The following is a 24,137-nucleotide window of genomic DNA, read 5'->3' on the forward strand; positions in this document are numbered from 1 at the left end:
AGGGTTTTTTGGGGACGAGACCAGGAGACAGAGAGGTGAGGAGGGAGAGAATCCCAGGGTCTGTGTGTGTGCAGGGGCCTGCAAAGACAGGCTGGGGTCAGGTTGTCAAGGGCTTTCAAAGCCTAACAGCACTTTCTATTTGATCCTCCAGGTAACAGAACAGGAAGGTAGCATGGTCTGGCCTGAGGGAAGGAAGAGGGGAGAGACTTGAGGCAGGCAGACCCACCTGCAGGGATGAGGAGGGGGCAGTGTCAGGACAGAAGGATTTACTAAGTTGGCATCCTCAGGATCTGACAATGAGGCTGCAAGCCTGGGTGACTAAGAAGACGGTGGTGTCTGCCTTGGACAGTTATGGGAAGTCAGGAAGACAGGAGGCTTTGGAGAGGCACAACTGGAGGTCACTGGAGACAAGAGCAGGACAAATAGATCTGAAAGTCATTGGCCCACAGGAGCTGACGAGATCCCCACTGTGACAGTCTGGGGGCAGGGGGGGGTCACCCGGACAAAGATCCACCAAAGGAGACCAGAAGGGAGAGTCAGAGGTAGATGAGCCAGGAAACGAGAGTGGTACGGAGAAGAGGGTGATCCAGGATCACCACTCAGAAAGGATGAGGACTGAGAAAATGCCACTTCATGTGGCAATTAAGAGACTGTTAGCCACTGGAGAGAGCGGGGGCGGGGGGGGGTCTTCAGGAGTCTAGCCACAAAAGGGAAGAGAGGAGGGGACAAAAGCAACAATGAATGGGTGCAAGTAAAGGGTGTTTGAGTGTGAGGGAGACATGGGCATGCCTGTAGGCCAGAGAGAGCCTGAAGATAAATGACTGTGGGGAAGACAAAGGGGGAGATCCATTGGAGGAAATGGAGCACTCAGTGCAGGGGGTTGGCCTGGGAAAGAAGTGAAGAACAGTCAGGCTGCCAGGCACAGGAGGGCCGGGATGGCCACAGACTGTCATGAGTTCATGAACGTGGAAGTGGTACATTTGTGGATGGTGGCTATATCCCTATGGAGAACTTGGCTTTAGGCAGGAGCAGGCTGATCTGTCCCTAGGGGGCCAGCGCCAAGGCCAGAGGCTCAGGTGGGCTCTGGGGACGCTGGGAGGCGTTGACCTCCATTTTAGATGAAGGGAAGCAGCCCGGGAGTTGGGGGATCGCTGCCCTTTACCACATGCTCGCCAGAGGACTTGACCACGGCCAGCTAGCGATAGAGGTGAGTTCTGAACCAGGAAAGAAATCTGGTCTGGTCCAGATTCTGCCACTACCCAGCTAAGCGCTTTAGACAAACACGGCCACCCTGCCAGAGGGAGGTGCTGCTGTTGGCCCCATTTTAGAGTTGAGGCAAATCGAGGCTAAGTGACTTGCTCATGCTCCCTCTTTTTAATGGCACGCCCCCACACCGAAGCCGCCTGGCGTTTGAGCACTTGGAGCCCACATCCTTGTATGTGTGTTTGCAGAGACCACCTAGTGGGCTTCCTGTCAGGAACGTGCCTGATGACCTCCCCCGATAAGGAACAAACTTACGTTAAGCCTCCCAGTGCTACCACCCCCCCCACCCCCGATAAATCCTCTTGACACCTCACTGAGCCTCGTCTCTGGAAATGATGGAGCTCCGGCTCTACCCCCAAGTTCTCATGTCTAGTGGGCAACCGAGGCTCCCCTGAGCCGCTCTGCCTTGGCCCAGAGCCACAAGAGCAGGACAGTCCTGTCTCCTTCCCACCTCCCCCTCCACTCAGGGGCCCCGCTGGACTTTGTGCAAGAGAACAAAGAAGAAAACAAGGACAAACCCCAGCAAACTAAAACAACTTTATCAAAGGGCCAAGGAATCTACCCAGCGTCAGATTAGTGTTAACATCACCCCCAAATACACCCAGAATCACGAGAAACCCAAGCCTCCCGCTGTGCCCGTGCCTGTGCCCCCCCAAGCCAAGGGCACCATCCTCCCGGGCACACACACATGCTCTGATCACAAGGCTTAGCAGCGCTTCTGGGATGAGGGGAGATGGGACAGGAAGGACGGATCCTGCCTTTGGTGCCCGCCTCCCCCCGATCCCACCCCCTCCATCCCTCTCCTTCATTCCCCAGTAATAGGCATGTGGGCCAACCCAGGGTGACCAGGATGGGAAATGCCCCAGCCCTAAAAACAGTGCCTTCCCCATGCCCTGCACCAGTGGGCCCTACTTCTAATGACTGTACCATGTAGCCCATCCCCTCCAGGGGACTTGGCCTTTATTACTCTATAAATAATCAATCTAGGCCCAGACTAAGTGCCAGCAAGCCTCTTGAGACAGAAGCCCCTGGCAACAGTCTTGTCTGGACAATCCCACACCCCTCGGGAGCCCCCCCAAACCCTTGGCTCATCAGCAAGCTGTCGCTTCCTTGTCCAGGCCCTTCACGTGAGCCAACTGCTCAGAGTCACCGCCTGAGCCACCGAGATGGAAGAAAACTGAGGAGGGCGAGACACTCGATTCCCACTGATGCCACAGCAAGGCCGACTCGGGGGGAGCTTCCTAGGAAGTGCCCGGAAAGTTTCCTCACTGCTTTTCCTACCCCAGACATCCAGGAGTTGAGCCAGGAGGCTCCGGCACAAAGTCTGCATCTCCATGACCTGGGAAGGCCCCAGGCTCCGAAGGCCACCAGAGAAGCTAAGTCAGGGCAGAGCACCCAATGTGGCATCTGGTGGGCTGTGGACTTCCCTGGCCGCACACACCATCAGAGCCTCCGATCTAGGACTGTGATCAGCAGAGGTCGCTGGTACCCAATCAGCTGGCACGGAGACATTCAGGAGGACAGGAAGCCAAGGGGAGTCTTCGGGGCAGGGGCTGGGCCGAGCATGCAGGTGCGCTACTTGAGGGCAGCGCCTGTCCCCTCTAATTCAGCTCGAACCTCACCCTCCCCAGCAGGCGGTGCCTCAGCCTGGGTCAGGAGAAGGTCAGGGGCTTCGTTGGTCTCAAGTGCTGCCTTGGAGCAGACATCTTGGGGAAGGGTCACAGGTGAGCAAGGATCTGGCTGCTGCAAATGTGCCCCTTCGGGGCCATCCAGGACAGCCCCCTCGTGGTCCGACCCTAACCCTGCGGCTTCATCTGAAAAGCAAAAAGAGGATTCTACTCACCCTGCTGGAGGAAATCCCCATCCCCCTCCTCCCAAAGAAGGGGCACTGGGAGGGCTGGAAGGGGAGCCCTGTCTAACTCTGACATTACGATCTTAAGAAAAAGGCCTGAAATGCCAAAGGAAGGGGGAGAGGAGGAGCCCCCCTAGGGAACAGTGCAAGAAGAAAGGGTGAGAAGATCCAAAAATGGCGCCAGCAGCAAACCCCAGAGCCTGCAGCGCCTCTACTCGGCTTGGGCAGCACGGTCAAGAGACCTGGATTTCACCTCTGGAAGGACGGGCCTTATTTCAAAGAAACGGTTAAATGTTTAAAAGGGGACGGTGAGCCCTGCTCCCCAGAAGGCAGCAGAGAAGAGGCAACCATGGAGACCAAGAGAGTGAAGATCAGCAGGGGCAGAAGCCCACAGAGTCTCCGCGGGCCTCACGGTCCCCCACAGAGGCAGGACACCTCAGCGTGGGGACGTCTGCTACAAAAGCAGCCACTGGGACAGGGCGGAAAGAGAAGGTAAATGCTTGTTCTATGAAAAAAAATAAGCCTGGTGCCAATGACCACCTCTTCCTAACAGTATAGGGACCGATAGAGGGAACATCTATCTGTTCTGCGCCTGATTCTCCCCAGGGGTGGAAGCAGGAGGCATCGAGCCGTGGTCGAATTCAGGACTGAGATGGAGAAGCTAGAAGGACCTCCCAGGCCCCGAGATCTTGAGAGAGCAGATCTCACAGGGCTCGAGACTGAGGTTCTAGAGAGAAGAGCAGTCGATGAACACAGTCCTGGTCCTCAAGGGGCTGACAGCCCAAAGCAGGGGAGATAACGTGTAACAAATATGGGAGGGGGGCAGCTAGGTGGCGCAGTGGATAGAGCACTGGCCCTGGAGTCAGGAGTACCTGAGTTCAAATCCAGCCTCAGACACTTAACACTTACTAGCTGTGTGACCCTGGGCAAGTCACTTAACCCTCATTGCCCCGCCCCCCCAAAAAAAAAAAGCTGTCTCCTGGACATCCATCTTGAGACGTCTGAAAGGCAACTGGAGGTGCAAGAGTGGAGGTCAGCAAAGAGACTGGGGCAGGACGGGAAGATCTGAGAAGAGTCAGCATAGCAAGGGCAATTCATCCCAGTGAAGTTAAATCAGCCCACAGGGGAAGGGACTCCCTCAGGAACGAAGTTCTGAAGACACAAATAAAGCCAGTTTCAATGGGTAGAAAGAGGACTTGTCTCAAGAGCCCGAGGCAGGGACGGAGAACGCTCAGTCACTAAGGATGGCAGACTCAACAGGGGCCGTTCATCCTGGGGAGTTCAGAACAGGCTGGGGATCTCTGGGGCAGGAGTCCCACTTGGGCCCGTGGGCAGCCGAGCACTGACAAGAGAGAACCAAGACAGCAAAGGAGGAGGATGGTGAGACACCAGCTGTCCCGGTGTCTTCACATCACCCGTCATGGGTGCAGACCCCGTCAGAGTTCATGAGACAGTCATGGAGAACAGACATGGTCTTGAAGAACAGAGAAGGACAAGCAGCCCCATCTACCAGCTCACAGCCACCCGTGCATCTGACTCTTCGTTAAGTGCCAAGATTCCAGAACCTAAGCTCCAGAGGGATGGTTAGGGAGGAGGGACGACAAAGTCCTGCCAGACTGGCCCTGCCCCCATCCGGACGGGGTGACTAGAGTGGCAGCCCAGGAAGATACTTTCAGTAGAGTTCACCTAGAGTTTGGCAAAGCACTCGATAGGACGCCTTCCATTTAAGAGACATGGGCCCGAAGACAAAGCCAGTTAGGTGGGGTGGAACTGGGGGGAGGGCCGAGCCCAAAGAACAGTCCCCAAAGTTTCGGTGTCTGACGGAGGCCCCAGGGATCCTGGGCCTGGATAGAGGCCGAGGGCACACTCATGCTCATTCGCACATAAGAGACAAAGTCAGGAGAGAGAAGGCTGGACCAAATGCCCATCCCAAACCTCTGACTTCATGAATCCAAGATGGCGGCAGCATCGCTGGAGAAAGGCTCGATCTAAGAAGACTGATCGTGATCCACAAGCTTAAGAGATGCCCACAAGGGGCCGGGGCGGCCCAGCAGGCTCATGCAGTCTGCGCAGTGCCCCAGAAGGCCGCACATCCAGGATCGGAGTCCTCCCACGTCGCAAGCACGTTTGGGGGAGCCCGTTGTGGAATACGAACAGAGGGCATGATGGGGGGGGGGGGGCAAGGGCCTTCAAAGATTCATTTCATGCCACACAGGCTTGACCAAGTAGCTGTGCGCCCAGGAAGGACCAAGTGGGCATGGGGTCCGTGCCGTCACCCAGAAGAGGAAGCCCCAGAGAGGAGCGCCAAGAGCCAGCAGTCCAAACGACAGGCCACCCGAGGCCTCCAGTGGCCTGGGCTGCCTAAGGGAGGCAAGGGCCTCCCTCCCTGGAGGGTTCCCGGCAAAGGCTCCTTGTCACCTGTGATGGCCCCTGAGGTCCCCTAAAGGCCTCACGATTCTGTGGGTGCTGGTGAGGCAGACAAGCGAGGAGAGGGCACTGGCTTGGGCTGTATTCCACTGACAGGGCAACAAAGGAGTAACCTCCAAAGGGCGTGGCCCGGCGCCCATCCCCATTACCCAGGAAGGACGGGCATTTGGGTGGCTACGTCCGGCTCCTGGAAGCAGTCACTCACCTTTGTATTCAAGCGGCTCCCTGCTGGTGAGGACACCCTCAGCTCCCATCACAGACTCCCCCAAAGAGGGGAGGGAGACAGAGGACGCTGTGTTGGGCAGAGGGGGGACATCGGTGGAGTCCAAAAGGGCAATACCTGAGACATCAAGAAACCCTGGGAAGAGAAAAGATGTTCCTTGAGACCCTGCTGAAAACACTGGCCCCAGGCTGGGGCCTGAGGTCCCGCTGGACCCAACCCTCCCTCCAACACCCCCACCCTCCTCTCCTAAGCCTTCACCTTTCCTTGGTCATTCCCGATGGACTCCTTCCTGGCAACTACTTTACCCCAAACACTGAAATCCTTTGCTATCCGGCTGATCTAGGCCCGGGGACTCGGCAGTAAAGAGGAGGGGGTGCGGGCTTCACCACTGCAGCTCGGTGACAAGCCCTGACTCCAAGCAGCCAAGCCATCCAGACTCCTGACACTCAAAGAGTGTTTCTAAGCTGCTGGAAATGAGAAGACAAATGGGAGGTGATGGGAGAGAAGACAGTGATATCTCTTCCTGCCACAGACGCCCAGAGCTGGGCAGGAACATCTCCAAACCCAGTAAACAAGGGAGAAGATAGGCGGTGGAGTGGCAGCAAGGACCAGAGGTCACCGGCCGGGCTAAAACAGTGACCAAAAACGGTGGGGACAGACTTTGGAAAGGCTGACCCCTCGCCCCACCTCCACCCCTCCCTGGAGAGGCCACCATCTATAAAACAAACTACAACAAGGAGGCCACCAAAGAAAACTGACTCGGCATGACGGATGCCCCGTCAGGCGTCTCGGATGCACTGAAATCTCGAGTATTTCTCAGAAGCGTTCCTTCAGCACAGAATTACAGGGTCTATCCTTATTTTCAGAAGCCACTCTGAGGCGCAGCCTCTTCAGGGATGTCACCAGGAAGAGCTTCCTTCATGAGGTCACCTACGCTCCCTGAGGACCAGCGAGAAGCCCTCCCTCATCTCAGGAGCCATGACAGGTTGTGGCTCTCAGACACAGTCACGGCCTGCAGTTTTGCTTAACTGCTTATTGCTGGCATCGTTCTAATAAAGAGGAGCCTTTACGGGGGGAGTGGCTGTGATACAAAAAGCACATACGTCAAGAAGGAAGAACTCCTATCTCCCCATCTCCTTTCCCAATACCTGGGTCCATGACTCGTTGGACTGGGGGAGGCGGCTGAAGAGAAGTCTCCACAGAATAAGCACCCCTCCTTGGGGCTGAGGATTGGACCACATTGAGGACATCTGCAGCCCCATCAAGCGGGGAATCTGGTGCCTGCAGTGAAGCCTAAAAAATACCAAGAGCCCGAGAGAGCATGAGTCCTGCTTACCTACTGCCGGGGCCACAGCTCTCACGACCTTCCCAGGGCCCACTGCCCCGTTTTTGTCCTTTGAGGCGAACAGCAATGCCAGGGCAGTGATGAGCATGAGAAGCCCCAACCCGTCCTCCTGCCCCCTCCATCCTGCCTGCCTGGAAGGATGTCAGAGCAGGCCTTGCCATTAAAGACAACAATGAGCATCCCAATGTAAAATTCACCATCGCAGAAAGCAAAGGGAAGCCCAGGGGAGCTCCCAGATGTGCTGGTAGGTAAAGCCCTTTCTGGGTGTGCAGACAAGGCACCCCCACCAGACCAGGACCGTGCCCTGCATTTTCAGGAAATGTTCTCGGGTCCAGGCTGGAGAACCCCTGGCAGAAGGGCCTGCAGCAAGATAGCCATCCGGTGCTGACCAAGACAGCTACTGTGACAGCAGGGGGCCAACTCCAGGCAGTTTTCGGGGCTTACAGCTTTCCCTGGGGCACCTTGTGAGTCATTTCCCCCTCCTCCATTTTCCATCTACTCCCTTCCAGGCCTTGACCCAGGTCCAAGTAAACACTGACACTGGACTAGCCTTGTGGCAGGTGACACCGGCCCGATTGCAGGTTCTGCTCTGTAACTTCCTGCCAATCACAGGTAGAGGGTTGCCTACCTGCCCTACCTATGTCTTGAGGTGGCAGGAGAATCAGATCAGATGATGAAAAGTATCAAGGGATTAAAAGGTTTTACATAAACAAAATCTACACAGAATTAGAAGGGAAATGGTTAATGGGAGGGGGGGATTTGCATAAAATTTCTTGATAAAGGTCTGCTATTCAAGATATAAGGAAACTGATATAAATACAGAAGAACAAGAGCCACTCCCCAAAAGATGAATAGTCAAAGGATGTGAACAGCAATTCTCAAAAGAAGACTAACTATAGAGTATTGACCACCATAGGAAAAAATGATCCAAATCATTAAAACTTAGAGGAATGCAAATTTGTAATGATTGGAATGACGCCACCTACTGGAGACTTGCTGTGGGAAAGCTCCACCATGAGGAAAATGCCTCAGAGGCATTGTGGCTTTTCCTTGGCGTCAGGAAATGACGTTTGCTCATGGGTGCTGTCTATCAAGGCTACCAGCCAATCAACTTGAGGAGCCTCCTATGGTCTGGGAGGAGACAGGAAGGAGGAAAGGGAGCCTGCGAAGAGAGCGCTGGCCCTTTTTGGCTTCCGGACTTGATGGTGGTGGCGGCAGAGGACTTCACAGGAAATTTGAGGAAAGATAGGAATGCCAGGCTGTTAGAATTCTGTTCTCAATCTTTTTCTTTCTATTTTCCAATAAACCCTTAAAAACCTAAACTCGTTTTATCAGTGATTTTTAGTCAGTTTCCCCCAAACTGGGGGAACAGATTAGAATCCACATTTAGAATCTTAAATTACACAAATTGAAACATAAAGATTCTGAGACTCCATCACACACCCACCAGATTGGCAAAGATTTTAAAAATGGAAAATGACAATTATTGGAGAGGTTGTGTGAGAACAGGCACTGATGCACTGTTGGTAAAGCTGTAAACTGGTCCGACCATCCTGGCAAGTAATTTGAAACTATACTCCAAAATTGCATTTGTGGCACACCCTTTGGCCCAGTGACACCAGGACTAAAGTATTCATTCCCCTGATGGTCAAACACAGAGGCAAAGCATTCATATGTACAAAAATATTTGTTCTGTTCTTTTTTGTGGTGGCAAAGAAATATAAGTAAAGGGGATTCCTATTAACTGAAGTACAACTGAACAAATTAGGGTGTGTGAATGTAATTAAATATTACACAACAAACACTTGACACTTACTAGCTGTGTGACCCTGGGCAAGTCACTTAACCCTCACTGCCCCACCAAAAAAAAAAAAAAAATGCACAAAAAAAAGGAAGGAACAGACTCAGAAAAATCTGGTAATATTTAAATGAGCTGATGTAGAGTGAGCAGAGCCAGGATTGCACTTCATACAACAAAAGGAAACCATCCTTGAAAAGCTGAAGAAATCAAGTCACTAGTGATGGACCCAAGGATGAGACATTTTCAGATGTGGCCAATGGGAAGCCTTGTCTTCAGTAACTATACTTACTTGTTATCGAAAAGAGCTTTTACTTGAGGTGAGGGGAATGGAGGAGAATGACAGTGATTTTTTAAAAAAAGACAAAAAAGGTCAAAGAACCATTGGAAATATACCAAAGAGAGCAGAAGAAATACACAGAAGAAGAGACAGGGATCAGCAGGGCAGTGTGGGCACTACTGTGTTAAGCTGAATACATCCTTTTAAAAAAACAGGCTGTCTGGAACAGAGATTCACAGTTTCATGTGAAGTTTTGTGAATGAAAATGTCTGTTTAACAAGTTCATGATTACAAGTTTTAAGTAAAAAGACAGACAAGGGAATGGATACAGAATGAATACATTGCAGCTATAATTTTGTTTAAAAAGTGTAAAAGGAGGGCAGCTGGGTGGCACGGTGGATAGAGCACTGGCCCTGCATTCAGGAGTACCTGAGTTCAAATCTGGCCTCAGACACTTAACACTTACTAGCTGTGTGACCCTGGGCAAGTCACTTAACCCCAATTGCCTCACACAAAAAAAAAAAAGTGTAAAAGAACATCATAGAATATGAGGTGTCCTTAGCATAAAATAAACTGTTAATGGAATTTCTGAAAGGCTGTTCAAATAGTCCCACAAATGAAAGAAACTTCAAAGGTTCTAAAAGCCAACCCTCAGTCTCCAGGAAGACGGCCATTCCAAACCATCACCCCAAACTCTCTGAATCTAAAATCCAAGATGCCCCAAGCTCCCTTCTCATCTCCCGGGCCACTCTAGCAACGCCCCAATGGCAGCAAGTTTTCTGAGCCCCCCTATCATTTCTCCCACTGAACAGGTGGGAGACTGATACAATGATGGAAATATCTATCTGATGCATTTTAAATGTGGGGCCCCTGACCAGACGGACCCCAGTGGGTAGACCCTTCTCCTACCTCTGTGTAGCCTCCCTGGCCTGGGCTGAACAACAGGGTTTCAGGGGGAAGGGCCAGAGGCGGACTAGTCTCCAGGGGCTTCTTTGGGCTGACGGTCGGGATTCGGTGCAGATACCCATATCCAATTCCGCATCCTAGACTGTGGGACACCAGAAACATCGATGCAATTCAGGCCTTTCTTCCCTACAGTCCACATTCCCCCTCCCCTCCCTCAGTTTGCCAGCCACCTACAAGTGAAGCCTGCTAGGACCAGGGCCTTCTCCCTACCTGGCTAGCCAGGCTGATGTTCAGGGCAGACGGCCGGATCTAGAACCCTAATTCAGGCCGGTGTTGTCTCTCTAGAAAATAGCTGCTTGAGCCCGAGCAGATTTTTACACCCATGACTTGACCAGAAGAGGTGTTTGCAAATGAAGACAACAAACCAAGATGCCAGCCCTTGGCTGAGCCCCCTGGCCACACAGAGAGCTATCTCTGGCCCAGCTCTGTGACTCCCAGGGGTTTCCTCCTGCTTTCAGCCTGGCTCCCCTCCCCTCAACTCCCATGCCCATCCCTAGGAGCTCCTCCCTCAGGGAATCAGCAGCCTGGAGGTCTGTCTCAAGCCTCAGTCTAAGGAGGGCAGAGGCCAGCTTGACCCAGCCCAGCCCAGGCAGTCACTAGATGGTGATGGTAACTTGGTGGCACCTGTCAAATGAAGGGCGGGGGGAGGGGGGGGTGGTGTTTGCAGCTTCACATCATCAGGACATAGTAATGTTATCAATAAGACACAACCCGGGGTCAGCTGGGTGGCACAGTGGATAAGGCACCGGCCCTGGACTCAGGAGGACCTGAGTTCAAATCTGGCCTCAAACACTTGACACTAGCTGTGTGACCCTGGGCAAGTCACTTAACCCCCATTGCCCCACCAAAAAAATAATAATAATAATAAGACACAACCCTGTGGGACAATGAGTTGAACATATAACCCAAAAGATCATCAGTCAAAGACCTTGCCCATCGTCCCTGGCAGTGAAGCTGAAAGGACCCATGGCCAGGGACACTGTATAGGCCAGTACCTTCCTTCTCCACCCCAGGCACCATTGGGAGTCACGACCACCTCTCGGCACGAGTCAGTCTCAGAGTTATAGACCATCAGCTTCAAGGGTTTCCCCTCATGGGACTCGATGAGCGTGAAGAAATCCTCTGACTAAGTAAGAAATGGGACACGTCAACGCCTCTGCCACGTGGCTGACCCTCCGCTCCCCTCAATGGAGGGACCACAATGGGACTGCCAACAAGTCCTTAACCAGCATGCAGACAGGTGCGAGGATCTGGAGTCCAGACCGCATCTGTCTCCTGGACTGTGGCCTGCTCACCCCAGAGAGGTGGCCCAAACCTTGGCGGGAGGCTCTGGGCTGAGGGTAGATGAGCACAGGCCAAGAGGGGAACGGGGGCTTCCTTACCTCCTGGAGTATCTGGTCTGAGCCAACCACGTAGTCGGTGTAGGGCCGAAGCCCAGCCAGGGCCGCCGGGGACGAAGGCTCCACGTCCTAGGGAAAAGAACCACAGGCGGCCCCTTACTGCCTCACCTCTGCTGAGCAGCTAAAAGTCAGGCAAGTAGGCCAGGAATACTGGAATCACAAACAAGCATCAAAGCTCCGGGGAGAGGGCATTCTCAAGGGAAAGGGCCATGGTGAGGGCACACAGTAAGTGCTTAATCAGTGACTCCCAAGCAGTGAGAAAGTCTGAGATTCTAAAGGCACAAGGACTCTCTCCAGCAACAGACGGGATGAAGGAACCAAGGGCGCTTATCCCAAAGAGACAAGACTCCAGTGTTTCCTGACGGATCCACCGGTTGACTGAGGGGACAGGATCGCTGTGTTCAAGCACCTGCAGGGCTGTCCTGAGGAACAAGACTGGTTCTGCTCAGCCCCACCGGGATCAGGAAGGAGAAGCTGCAAAAAGGTAAGCTGAGGCAGGGTCCCCACACGGGAAGGCCCTGCGTCTCCTCCTTGCTGCACTCCTTCAGGCAAGGACACTTGGAGACTCTTCTCCATATCAGAGTTCAGCCTAACAGGTTCCTGAGGCCCCGTTCAGAATTCTGGGATTTTCTGAGATGACCCAGGGTGGAGCGGTCAAACTCATCAACACGCACCACGCCAGGTACCAAGGTGCAGAGAACACAACAAAGAAAGCTGGGTCATCTCCCCTGAGAAGAGCTGACGTTCTCCCAGTAGAGGCAAGCGCACCGAGCAAGGGATGCGCTGCACACTAGAGGCTTATACAAGAGACAAACCTAAACACTGAGCCCAGGTTTAATTCCCTTTTGTAACACTACCAGAGGGCTGCCTCTCATTACACAAAGCAGCTCGTAGAAGGTGCTCTGGGAGGGAGGGGAGAAGAGGACACAGAACCATGGGGAACACCCTTCTCGGGAAGACCAGTGTGCTCTGGGTGAGTCAGCAGAGACCCAGCGAGGAGGGAGCAGGCTCCGGGGGAGGACCCTGTGGAGGGCCGTGCTGGCGTTCTGGGCGGAGCACTGATCAGGATCTCACAGAGACAGGCTAAACTGAGCACAGCTCTGAGCCTGAGAGGTCCCTGCTGGGGGTGCTCCACTAAGGGGCCCGAGCATTTTTTGTAGGTGAAAGAAACCAGATGCCTAGAAACCGGATGAAGGTAACTAAGCAAATGGTGGCAAATGAATGTAGAGGAGCCACTGCCCCACCCCAGTGTGAGGACCACAGTGAGAGCGTGAAGGACACATCAGTGTTTAAGACACAGGAGCAGAGCAAAGTCAAGTAACCAGAAGCGGGGAGATGGTGTGCACAGTCTCCACACCGATGACAATAGAAAGAGCAAAGCAATCAACCCTAAACAGTGACCCAAGGGAGTGACCAAGCTTGGTGGTGAAAAAGAGACCCCAGAACGTGTCTCCCTCCCTCCTTTGTCTAGAGACCACAAACCGTGTACTGACAGAGCTGGCTTTTACCCTTTTCCTTTTTTATTCTTTGTTTGGAGGGGGAGCTCTCTTATTGATGAGAAAAGGTAAGGGAAAAACACAAGATAACTTTTTGTTTTGTAATTTTTAGAGTGGATAAAGCACCAGCCCTGGATTCAGGAGGACCTGAGTTCAAATCTGACCTCAGACACTTGACACTAGCTGTGTGACCCTGGGCAAGTCACTTAACCCCAACTGCTTCACCAAAAAAATAAATAAATAAATTTTTAAAGGAAAGGGGAAGAGCAGTTTTGGTACACTGGTACCCCAGGTTTAGGGAAAATCTTGGTGGTGTAGACAACTCTTTTATTGTTTTGTTTTGGGGTGTTTTTGTTTTTTTACAGGACAATGAGGGTTAAGTGACTTGCCCAAGGTCACACAGCTAGTGTCAAGTGTCTGAGGCTGAATTTGAACTCAGGTCCTCCTGAATCCGGAGCCGGTGCTTTATCCACTGCATCACCTAGCTGCCCCCTAGACAACTCTTTAAAAAGATCTGAAGGGAAGGGAAGGAAAGAGATGGGAGAGTAGCTGCATGTGGAAGAAAGGGCCAGGGGACCTTGCTGGAGGCAGTTAAAAGTCACCACCATGACCATCATCACCACTGTCATGATAACTTAGTAAGTGGACACAACAGAAAACAAAATCCCCATTCTACTGATGACAAGGCTGAGGCTGCCCTGCCTCTCAGCTGTGGGGCTTGTGCGTGTTCACAGCCAGATGGGATGAAAGATGTCTGGAAAAGTTCGCTTTGGAGCCGTTTGCTTCAGGAGGTGACAGGGACTAAAGGCGGCTGGGCGCCAGGAGGTGGCCAGAGAGATGGACCAGGAGTCTGGAAGATCCAAGTTCAACTCCTGCCTCAGACACTTACAAGTCACTTAACCTCTGTTTGCCTCAGTTTCCTCAGCTGTTGTGAGGATCAAATGAGATGGAAATATTTATGTTTAAGTGTTTTACAAACCTTAACATGCTTAGCTACCATCATCATCAAAGAATGGGACTAAGGGTCCCCATGAGTCCTCTGAGAGGCAGGGAGGAGGAGAGAGAGGGTGAGAAGAGGAGGGGCTCTCTGAGGCCTAGGGGGGGGCAGGGAAGTCGAGCCCCCTCCATGGGGGTTCTGGTCTTCCCACCTGCAGTCAGTGCAGGGCTGGGGGCGGGATTTGGCGCAGAAGGGCCCCTCCAGGGAAGGAGGGGAGGAGTCAAGGGGGGTAGCAGAGGAGGCCCAGCTAAACCGAGGATCTGCAGAAGCCAAGGAGCCAGGAATTCTTGGATAGTGAGTCAGGATAAGCCAAGGCCAGGGCTACAGGCTGCTCTGGTCACAAGGCCTGGGGGTAACTGCGGGCTGGGAGCCAGAGGAGGAAGAAGGGGGGAGGAGGGAAGGCAGGGGGAGGAGGGGGGAGCAGGGGGAAGGGGAGCAGGGGGAGGGGGGGGCAGGGAGAGGGGGAGCAGGGGGAGAGGGCGGGAAGGCCAGGACAGGGGTAGGCGGCGCCCTCCACTCACCAAGACGTGCCACACGTGCTCGTTGGCCCTCTGGAAGCTGCAGAAGCGAACGCTGGCCCCCAGCAGGCCCTGGCCCCCCCCACATGTTGCTGGGCACCACCTCCACCTCACGCACCCGCAGGGTCTTGATGCTGTACACCTCCAGCTTCACCGGCTTCTCCATGTTGGCCTTCAGCAGGTCCTTCAGGGTGCTGCTCTCCTTGTTCTGTCAGTGGGGAGAGAAGGGGGCGGGGTTCCCCAAAGCTTCTTCCCGCTGACACAGCCCCGGGCCCACGGGGGAACCTCCCCAGCCCCCTGCCCGGCGCCCACCCCCCAGGAGGGGAGGAAGGGGCTGCCCGACTCACCAGCCTCGAGTGGCCAATGGTGATGATGAAGTCAAAGAAGGGCTCCAGGCCGGCCTGCTGGGCGGGGGAATTCTCCTGCACCTGCACAACAGGCCCGGTGGTAAGTGCACAGGGCGCTCAGAGGGTCCCCTGACCAGCTCCCTCCCCCTCCCTCAAGGTGAGTGCCCCAAGAACATTTGCCTGCATCCCCTGCCCAGCTCTTAGCACAGTGCCCGGGTGCCCAGCCCAGAGAGGGCCTGCTGCCACAGGAGCAGCAAGGTAACAGTAAGAACAGGAATAACTCTGCACGTGCCGGGCATTTAACAGGACTTCTCTTGTTGGGCCTCATGACGCCCGTGAAATAGGTTCTAGTATCACCCCAACTGCACAGATGACAAAACAAGCTCGAGTTAGGTGACTTGCCCAGGGTCATGCTGCTAGAAGTGTCTGAGACAAATTCAGACCTGGGTCATGAGAAGGACAATATTTTGTCAGTTAAAATTGTTGAACAAGTCAGGGTTCACGCTATGGGTTTGTCCATTAGTCACAAAGAATTTAAACTTTGCTCGCAGAAGAGACTATGAAATCATTCTAAGTCAGTATTTGTACAACCTATGCAGGGTGTTTAAACCATATATGTCTATGGCTTCCTATAAATGCTCTTTAAAAAGGAAAAAAGAGAAGTGTGTGTGTGTGTGTGTGTGTGTGTGTGTGTGTGTGTGTGTGTAATTCCTAAATTACACTATGTTAAATATAATCAGATTTGCCAATGTCTTTAAAGATTAAGACTAAGTTTGAGAAAATAATGGGGTTTGGGGACTCCCAGAGACCCCCCTCACTCAAGGGCCTAATTGCCTGACCTTTTAAGACTGGCCCAGAGTCAGCCAAGTGGGACCTGGGACTATGAATAGGGATTAAAACCACACCCATGGGGCAGCTAGGTGGCCCAGTGGATAGAGCACCGGCCCTGGATTCAGGAGGACCTGAGTTCAAATCTGACCTCAGACACTTGACACTTACTAGCTGTGTGACCCTGGGCAAGTCACTTAACCCCAACTGCCTCACCCAAAAAAAAGTAAATAGTTGTTTTTAGGTTTTTTTTGTTTTTTGTTTTTTGTTTTTGCAGGGCAATGGGGGTTAAGTGACTTACCCAGGGTCACACAGCTAGTAAGTGTCAAGTGTCTGAGGCTGGATTTGAACTCAGGTCCTCCTGAATCCAGGGCCGGTGCTTTATCCACTGCGCCACCTAGCCACCCCCATTTTTAGGTTTTTTTAACTTATTGCATATTTTTTCTTTAAACACAGCTGAACCCTTAAATACAAAACTATAATGAAATGATTTTTAAAACATCCTGACAACATGAAAACATGAATTTCTGCCCTGCCTACTGGTTGATGTCTACAGTGTGGAGACGCATCCTATTCGCCCTCCCAGTGTGTGGCTCCCTCCACCCTCCTCACACTAGAGCCAGCCAAAGGCCTCCATCAGCTCTTGGGCAGCTCCCACTAACAGTGGCTTGTGTGGTGGGTGGTGACACCACAGAGGAGGTGGCTCTGCTGTGATGATCTCTGCCTGGGAGGGGGCAGAGCCCATGCTACTCAGCTGCTTCACCATCCTTAGGGATGGCTGGCATATGAAGGTGAGGTGGGTCTATGAGCTCCTTCAGAGCCCGTGTCTCTCTAGAGATAAACAGACCCCTGTACTCCATCTGCTTCCAGGATATCAGAGGACAGAACTCCTTTGAGAGAACATTGCCAGTGGTAAATGTGGCTCTGAGGCTCCATCACATCCCTCCCCCCGCCCAGTGCAGCTCACTCCTGGGGTGTCCCACCCACAGATATGGAGCAGAATCCCAGGTATACGTGGCAGACACAGGCTCAGCCCCTCCTAAAAACATCAACGGTGTGGGAATCCAGGGTCTCTGACTGGTGCGCGTGTCTGTGGGGCGGCACCCATAGCTGGCAGTGCCCTGGGGAAAGTCCCAAAGGGAGCCTTTGTCTCCCTGGAGGAAAATGGGCAATTCTGCACTGAGATGTCAATCATGGCGATGGCCAAGGGGATCTTTCTTGTTTCATTTGGAACCCTCTCCTCAGCTAAGAGAAGAATGTAGGGGGGGTCTCTGGCAGATGGCAGCCTGGTATTCCAGGGGCTCTTCCTGGAAGATGGCACCAATGGTGACCATGCTCATCCTGGCACCGTGTCTTTTCATTACCATTTGCTGCCTCCAGAAGCTAAGAAAAGGCAGATGGCCCAGAAGAGCAGAGGCCTCACCTCTGGGGTACTGAGGTGAGGAGGAGGAGGAGGAGGAGGAGGAGGAGAAAGAGGAGGAGAAGGAGGAGGAGAAGAAGGAGAAGGAGAAGAAGGAGGAGAAGGAGAAGAAGGAGAAGAAGGAGAAGGAGAAGAAAGAGAAGAAAGAGAAGGAGAAGAAGAAGAAAGAGAAGGAGAAGGAGGAGAAGGAGAAGGAGGAGAAGGAGAAGGAGGAGAAGGAGAAGGAGAAGGAGAAGGAGAAGGAGAAGGAGAAGGAGAAGGAGAAGGAGAAGGAGAAGGAGAAGGAGAAGGAGAAGGAGAAGGAGGAGAAGGAGAAGGAGAAGGAGAAGGAGAAGGAGAAGGAGAAGGAGAAGGAGAAGGAGAAGGAGAAGGAGAAGGAGAAGGAGAAGGAGGAGAAGGAGAAGGAGAAGGAGGAGGAGGAGGAGGAGGAGGAGGAGGAGGAGAAGGAGAAGGAGAAGGAGAAGGAGAAGGAGAAGGAGAAGGAGAAGGAGAAGGAGAAGGAGGAGAAGGAGAAGGAGAAGGAGGAGGAGGAGGAGGAGGAGGAGGAGAAGGAGAAGGAGGAGGAGGAGGAGGAGGAGGAGGAGGAGGAGGAGGAGGAGGAGGAGGAGGAGGAGGAGGAGGAGAAGGAGAAGGAGGAGAAGGAGAAGGAGGAGAAGGAGAAGGAGAAGGAGAAGGAGAAGGAGAAGGAGAAGGAGAAGGAGAAGGAGGAGAAGGAGAAGGAGGAGAAGGAGAAGGAGGAGAAGAAGGAGGTGGTGCTGGTGTCTGAGGTACGATTCGAACTTGTCTTCCAGATTCCAAGTCCTATTCACTGCCTGACATGGCCACCTAAGCAAAAAGTGAGATGGCAGAGGCTCCTTTTGGATGAGATGCCCATCCGGAGGATGCCTGTCCTGACTGGACACTGTCCACTACACACAGGCCTGGCTCTGGCCATCCCTCCTGCTCCCCACCCACCTATGCTCTCACCAGTCACCCCTCCCCCATCCCACTTCCTAGGTCTGGACTCAATCTAATTGATTATTATTGATCCTGGAAAGAGTATGGTGACCAACTCCTGCAAATCCACTCACCAAAATACCCTTCCCTGGACCCCCTCCTCGGCCATCTCCCCTTGAGAACATAAGTCCCTTGAGGGCAGGGCCTGTCTTGGCTCTTGTATTTGTATGTGTAGCTCATCACCCAGTATGGGAAGCACTGAAGTGTGTGATAAATACTGTCTGCTTTTTAATTCATTCCAAAAAAAATGAAAAGACAACAGAAAACCCCACCAGGCAGAACGCGTCCTAGTTGGGGGTAAGTCCCTCTGTTTACCACAAGTCAGTTAAGGTTTGTGGGTTTTAAGAAACAAAGCCTTTTAACAGGAAAAGCTTTGTGGAGCGGCAGCAATGGGCCAGGAGCACTTCAGAGCCAGGGTCTATCCCCGAGCAGGAAGTTTTGTCTCCAGCAGCCCACTTCCTGAATACTCCCAATGACACGGGGCTCACTATCACCAAGTTACTCATTTCCATTGGTGTTAGAAAGTTGTTCAATAGGTTGAAATGAAATCTGCCTCCCCGTAACTGCTACCTTTTGTCCCGAGGTCAGCCCTGGAACCGCTCACAAGCTGACTAAGATGGCTGAAGAGGACACTCGTGGCTCATGGGAGATGCCAGCATCTGAAGGCAAACCACACGTAGCCAAATAGAGCTTGGAGAGAAGCCTCCTGGAAAGGGACTGCCTTCGGCCTGTCCCCGAGAGAGGGCCAACAGGCCTCCGTCCAACCCTGCTTCTGTCCACCCTGCAGGCTTTTATCCCCCGGGTGTGACTATGGACTTGCAGAGCAAACACAGCCAGGCTGCTCTGAAGAAGAGTGTGCAGACTTTGATCAGCCAAGCAAGAAAAAGCCTAGAACCAGAATCAGGAAAAGAAACACAGCAATCTGTCCAGAACAGGACAGGGCGTGTTCTGGATCGTGTCAGAGATATCTCCGTGACACATCTGAAAGCACGTTTCAGACTTCCTAGGGGGCGTGAGGAGAGGGCCAGTAGCATCCCCATTCCTGGGAATGGACAAGGGGCAGGCAAAGTAAGGGAGCTGGTCCCAAAGCCTGGGATGGTGAAGGGAAGCCAAGGCAAGCGCGACTATGCACAACGTACTCGGGGGCCACAAATCAGCCAGACAAAGGAAGCAGACCGTGGAGGACCTCCTGCCTCAGTGGCCTTGGACAAGTCACCCCCTGGGCCTCAGATCCTCCCGTGTAAAAGGGCTCCATTCTCTAGCAGGTTCTCTGGGGTCCGAAGGGGCCTCCAGTCAGGGGAGGTCAGGGGATGGATTGTAACTGCGTGTCCTGGCTATAGAAGCGGACTCTAATCCAGAATTGGTGATGTAAAAACAAAAGGTATCCATAAAACGTATTTGTAATAAGAAAGAAAGAGAAGCTTAGCAGAGCCCAGAATCCAATAACCCTCCGAGCCTGGCTGGGCCTCTGGTCAAGCCTGCCATGTATCCGAATGTAAACTCCTTGGGGGCAGGAACACTCTTGGGTTTGTATCTAGGGCCAAGCACGGGATGTGGCACACATCAGGCATTTAATAAGTGATTCTTGAAAAGACTAATATGGAATTACATTTTCCATGATTGCACATGGATAACCTCTATCAGACTGGCTCAGGGAGTGGGGAGGGGGAGAAGTGGGGGCTCAAAAGGTTTTTTTAAAAATATATTAAAATTTGTTTTTATATGTAATTGGGGAAAAGAATAACATTTTATTTTTAAAAATAAATGCTTTATACAAAATGACTAATATGGTAATGCTTTACATAATTGTACGTATATAACCTTTAGATGATACCTTACCTATAGATGATTGCTTACTGCCTCAGGGAGGGGGGAGGGGAGGGAGGGAAGGACGGATAAAAATTGGAACCCAAAAGTATAAATAAAAATGTTTGGGGGCAGCTAGATGGTGCAGTGGATAAAGCACTGGCCTTGGATTCAGGAGTACCTGAGTTCAAATCCAGCCTCAGACACTTGACACTTAACTAGCTGTGTGACCCTGGGCAAGTCACTTAACCCCCACTGCCCTGCAAAAATTAAAAACAAAAAACAAAAACAAAAAATGTTTGTTACCTTAAAAAAATGCTTGTTGACTGATTATCGACATGGTGTTCCATGAAATTCATCTGCTAAATTCCTTTCCCTCAACCCTGAACCCAGGTGCAAGCAAAGTGCCTAGCATACAACAGGTGTTTCATAAATGCTAACTGACTAACAGAAAGTCAGCTGAGCACCCACTTCAGAAATAAAGCTGGTCAGCTGTGCTAAAAGACAAACATCACCAAGCTATGTATCCCCTTGCCTGGGCTTGGCAGAGATTCTGTCTCCAGCAATGCCAATGCTTCCCCCAGAAGGTTTGAAAACCAAACTGAAGGGGCAAACACTCACATCTCTATACAATTGCAGCTTTTTGTTCTGCATGAGCCCTGCTCCTGAGGCTAAATGTGTCCACAGTTACAGACATATGTCTGACTGTGGGGTCCAAGGAGCAAGACCCAAATCCAAGCTCTGCCACCTCCTACCTGGCGGGTACTTGGGCCAGTCCCTTAACCCACTGAAGGCCGTTTGTTCATCTCTAAAATGAGAGTTGGCAGATGGGCCCTGGGGCCCTTCTTGCTCAAAGCAGATGATCCAGAGCACTATAGTTTGTCAGCAGGGGGAAAGGGGACTCATCAAAAGTCAAGTCTGGTTCTTGGAGAGGCCCCCAAAAGACACCTCCACAGGCTCCTGGAGCCAGAAAGTCCCCAGCCCACTCCTCAGCTGGCCAATGAAGAAGGGGGAGGCCATGGAAGGAAGACCCAAAACCATATGGTGACGGGCAGAGTGAGGACTAAAGCCAAGGCCTCCTGGTTCCCCCTCACCCCCTCCTACTGCCTCCAGTGGAGAGACCAGATGAGAAAGCACATTCATTCTCTGCTGAGTTCCTGCACCCCACTTGGCTTTGGAGAGAAAGTCGAGCAGAAGGTCTGTCAGTGGAGCCAGAAAGCAGCAGTAAATATGACTGTCAGGACAGCTGGGGACAACATTGGCTTTTATCAAGAACCAGGAACTGCCACAGGGATTAGCAAAGAATTTAGTATCAGAGAAGGAAATAAATTGAGGATCTCCCAAGGCACGGCCTAAGCTGTGAGCAGGGTATCCATGAAACTTCTTCAGAGGATCCTGCATTCACAACCAAATGGAGCATTCTTTCTCCAAATTATTAGCCCTAAGAGAAATGCAAATCAAAAGAATACTGAAGTTCCACCTCAAATTGTCAAAGATGACAAAAAATGGGGACAGTCAAGGTTAGAGGGGTTATGGGAAGAGAGGCACACTAATACATTGTTGGTGGAGCTGTGAAATGGTTCAGCCACTCTGGAAAGCAATTCAAAATTATGCAAATAAAGTGACTGACCCATTATTGATTCCATTACTGGGCTTCTACCCCAAAGAAACTGTCAATAAGACAAAAGTCCCCATAAAACACCCAAATATTTAGGGCACCATTCTTGGTGATAGCAAAGAATTGGAAACAAAGTAAAGGCCCCTCAGTGAAGCAATGGTTAAGCACATCCTGGCGAATGGATGTAAAAAGAGCATTACCAGCTCTGATGCTTGTGATGAAGGCATAGAGGCCTGGGAAGAGCTAACTGAACTGATGCAGAGGGAAGGGAGCAGAACTCCAGAAACAAAACACACACACACACACACACACACACACACGAGCCAACAGGCCAAAAAATGAAAGGGAACGGAACAAAATTATCAAGATGAAGCAGGATTCCAACGAAGGGAGGTGGGGGGACATCCCCAGCCCAGCCTCCCCCTCCCCCAGGTCCCACATTGCACCTGTTTTGGGACTTTTCCAGTATTTCCTACCCTTGTGCTGACTTTCTCCTCTAAAAAACTATTATTCGTCACACGGGATGGCTCTCTAGGGGGAAGAGGGGGGAGGAGAAGGAGGGGGAGGAGAAGGAGGGGAGGAGAAGGAGTGGGAGGAGAGGGAGGGGGAGGAGGGGGGAGGAGGAGGGGGGAGGAGAAGGAGGGGGAGAGGGAGGGGGAGGAGGGGGGAGGAGAAGGAGGGGGAGAAGGAGGGGGAGGAGAGGGAGGGGGAGGAGAGGGAGGGGGAGAAGGAGGAGAAGGAGGGGAGAAGGAGGGGGGAGGAGGGGGGAGGAGGGGGGAGGAGAAGGAGGGGAGAAGGAGGGGGATCCTGGGGATTATCATGATGACGTAAGAAATAGAAGGCCGATAAAAACTTATTAAAAAATGAAAGGGGGAGGGGCTGCCAGCAAAGCCACCTCAAAGACGCCCCCGTGGTGATTTCGGCCTCTCCAGGGGTCTCAGAGGAGGGAAGCCACAAGTCTGGGGTCACAGAGCCCGGGGAAGGGGGGCTCCCAGGAGTCGCGGGCTCGGGGGCTCAGGGAAGAACCCCGTCGTTTTGACATATGGGGAAACTAAGTCCCGGGAGGCTCGAGGACTTGCCCGGGGTCATCCAGAGTCACAGGGCCCTAAGTTGGAGCTGGAAGAGCCCGATCCCTTCGCGTGACAGGTGGGGAAACTGAGGCCCGGGGCTGTTTCCTGCCCCCACCCCCCCGGAGGGGGCTAACGCGGCCTGTCCACCCTCGGGCCGGGCATCACTCACCCCGTGCAGGTGGAATCCCTCCGCGCCGCCCTCGGGCTGCTCCGTGCTAGCCGTGAGGCCCATGGCCACGCGTGTCCCAGGACGGCCACCGTCCGGCTCCGGCTAAGCGGGCTCCGGTCCGGCCCGGCCCGGTCCAAACTGACGCGCAGGCGCAGCTGTCGGCGCGGCAGGCATTTCAAATGGAGAGCCGAGCTGAAGGCGGGGCGAGAGCCTGTTGCCAATCGACCAATCCGGGATGAATTGCTCCGCCTGGAGCCCGCAGCCCCGCCCAGGGAACGTGCTCCGTTGCCAAGGCGACGCCAAAGTTGCTAAGGACGCCCCGGAAGACTCAGACACTCTAGAAGCCCTGAGCTCCCCGGTGCGGGAGCTTGGATCCCGGTCCCAACTCGGAGTCCGAGCGGGTCCTGCCAAACCCGACTGACCTCGGCTCTGGCCCTGACCCCATCCCCTTACCCCTGCCTTGTCCTTGCCCAGACCCCGACCCGGACCCCGGTCTTGTCCCTGCCCTGGTCAGACCCCTCCCCAATTCTTGAGTCTGACCCCTGACCCCAACCCTCCTTGTCCTGGCTGAAGCCAAAGTCTCCCAGCAAGTCCTCTGATCCCAATCCTGGGCGTCCCAGCTTTGATCCGTTGGGGGCCGGACCCTCGTCCTCCCGTGGCCCCCTGACCCAAGCCTGGCCCCCACCAGGTTCAGATAGCGCAACCCGCTCATCTCCCACTACTACCTTCGGAGCCTGACACTCGCAGCCTCCCCGGGCTCCCCGACCCAAGATGAGCAGCAATGACTCGGCCCTCATGGTGGGTTGGGGAGAGAGAGAGGTTTGGAAAGAGGAGGGGGGAGGGGAGGCGATGGGAAGAAGGATGGGTGGTCCCTGGCTTGTCTGACGCTAGCCCAGTGCATCTTCTTAGCAGACAGTGATAACCCTGGATCTGTGGCTTGTTGCTTTTGAATGAGGTGTACCAATCCAGGGACACAATCCATTAGAGTCGGATTTGATCCCACCAAGTCTCAGGCACACCCATCAAGTAAAAGGGCCTTTCTCTTATTAAGACCCTGTCAGTGCACCTTGCTTATTGCCAGAACTTGGTGCTTCTGAGGCTACGACCTTTATAACCGGTTCCTTTGCTGGATTTTGCTTCCTAACTTCTTGTCTCAACCCCTATTCCTCCTCCGTGGTGTCTAAGTGGAGTGGGTGTACCCAGGCATTTGGCGCCTTTTTCTTTTCTGTTCACTTGGCAAGACTCCATACTATGCTAGGTACACTCCATACCTGGCCAAGAGTCTGTCATCCCTTATAGTTTAAGCCGTGAACCAGAA

The 24,137-nt window shown here is 53.0% G+C and overlaps 2 protein-coding genes across 3 annotated transcripts in view; one reads left to right on the forward strand and one right to left on the reverse strand.

Moving 5' to 3' along the window:
• Positions 1-1,746: 1,746 nt before the first annotated feature.
• Positions 1,747-22,979, reverse strand: GORASP1 (golgi reassembly stacking protein 1). The gene is given in 10 exon segments (XM_043978288.1): positions 1,747-3,077; positions 5,748-5,900; positions 6,914-7,058; positions 10,098-10,236; positions 11,150-11,280; positions 11,537-11,623; positions 14,569-14,646; positions 14,648-14,773; positions 14,913-14,993; positions 22,820-22,979. Coding segments are annotated over 10 exon segments (1,242 nt in total). The 5' UTR covers positions 22,883-22,979; the 3' UTR covers positions 1,747-2,838.
• A 507-nt stretch (positions 22,980-23,486) lies between these two features.
• TTC21A (tetratricopeptide repeat domain 21A) overlaps positions 23,487-24,137 on the forward strand; it is a 40,999-nt gene continuing 40,348 nt past the window's right edge. For both annotated transcript variants that reach the window (XM_043977947.1, XM_043977938.1), the window contains exon 1: positions 23,487-23,617. In XM_043977947.1, coding sequence (XP_043833882.1) covers positions 23,591-23,617 — 27 coding nt within the window. In that variant the 5' untranslated portion in view covers positions 23,487-23,590. The remainder of the gene's footprint in view (positions 23,618-24,137) is intronic.

The sequence above is a fragment of the Dromiciops gliroides genome, chromosome 1 (genome assembly GCF_019393635.1).
Source record: "Dromiciops gliroides isolate mDroGli1 chromosome 1, mDroGli1.pri, whole genome shotgun sequence".
NCBI classification, from domain to species: domain Eukaryota; kingdom Metazoa; phylum Chordata; class Mammalia; order Microbiotheria; family Microbiotheriidae; genus Dromiciops; species Dromiciops gliroides.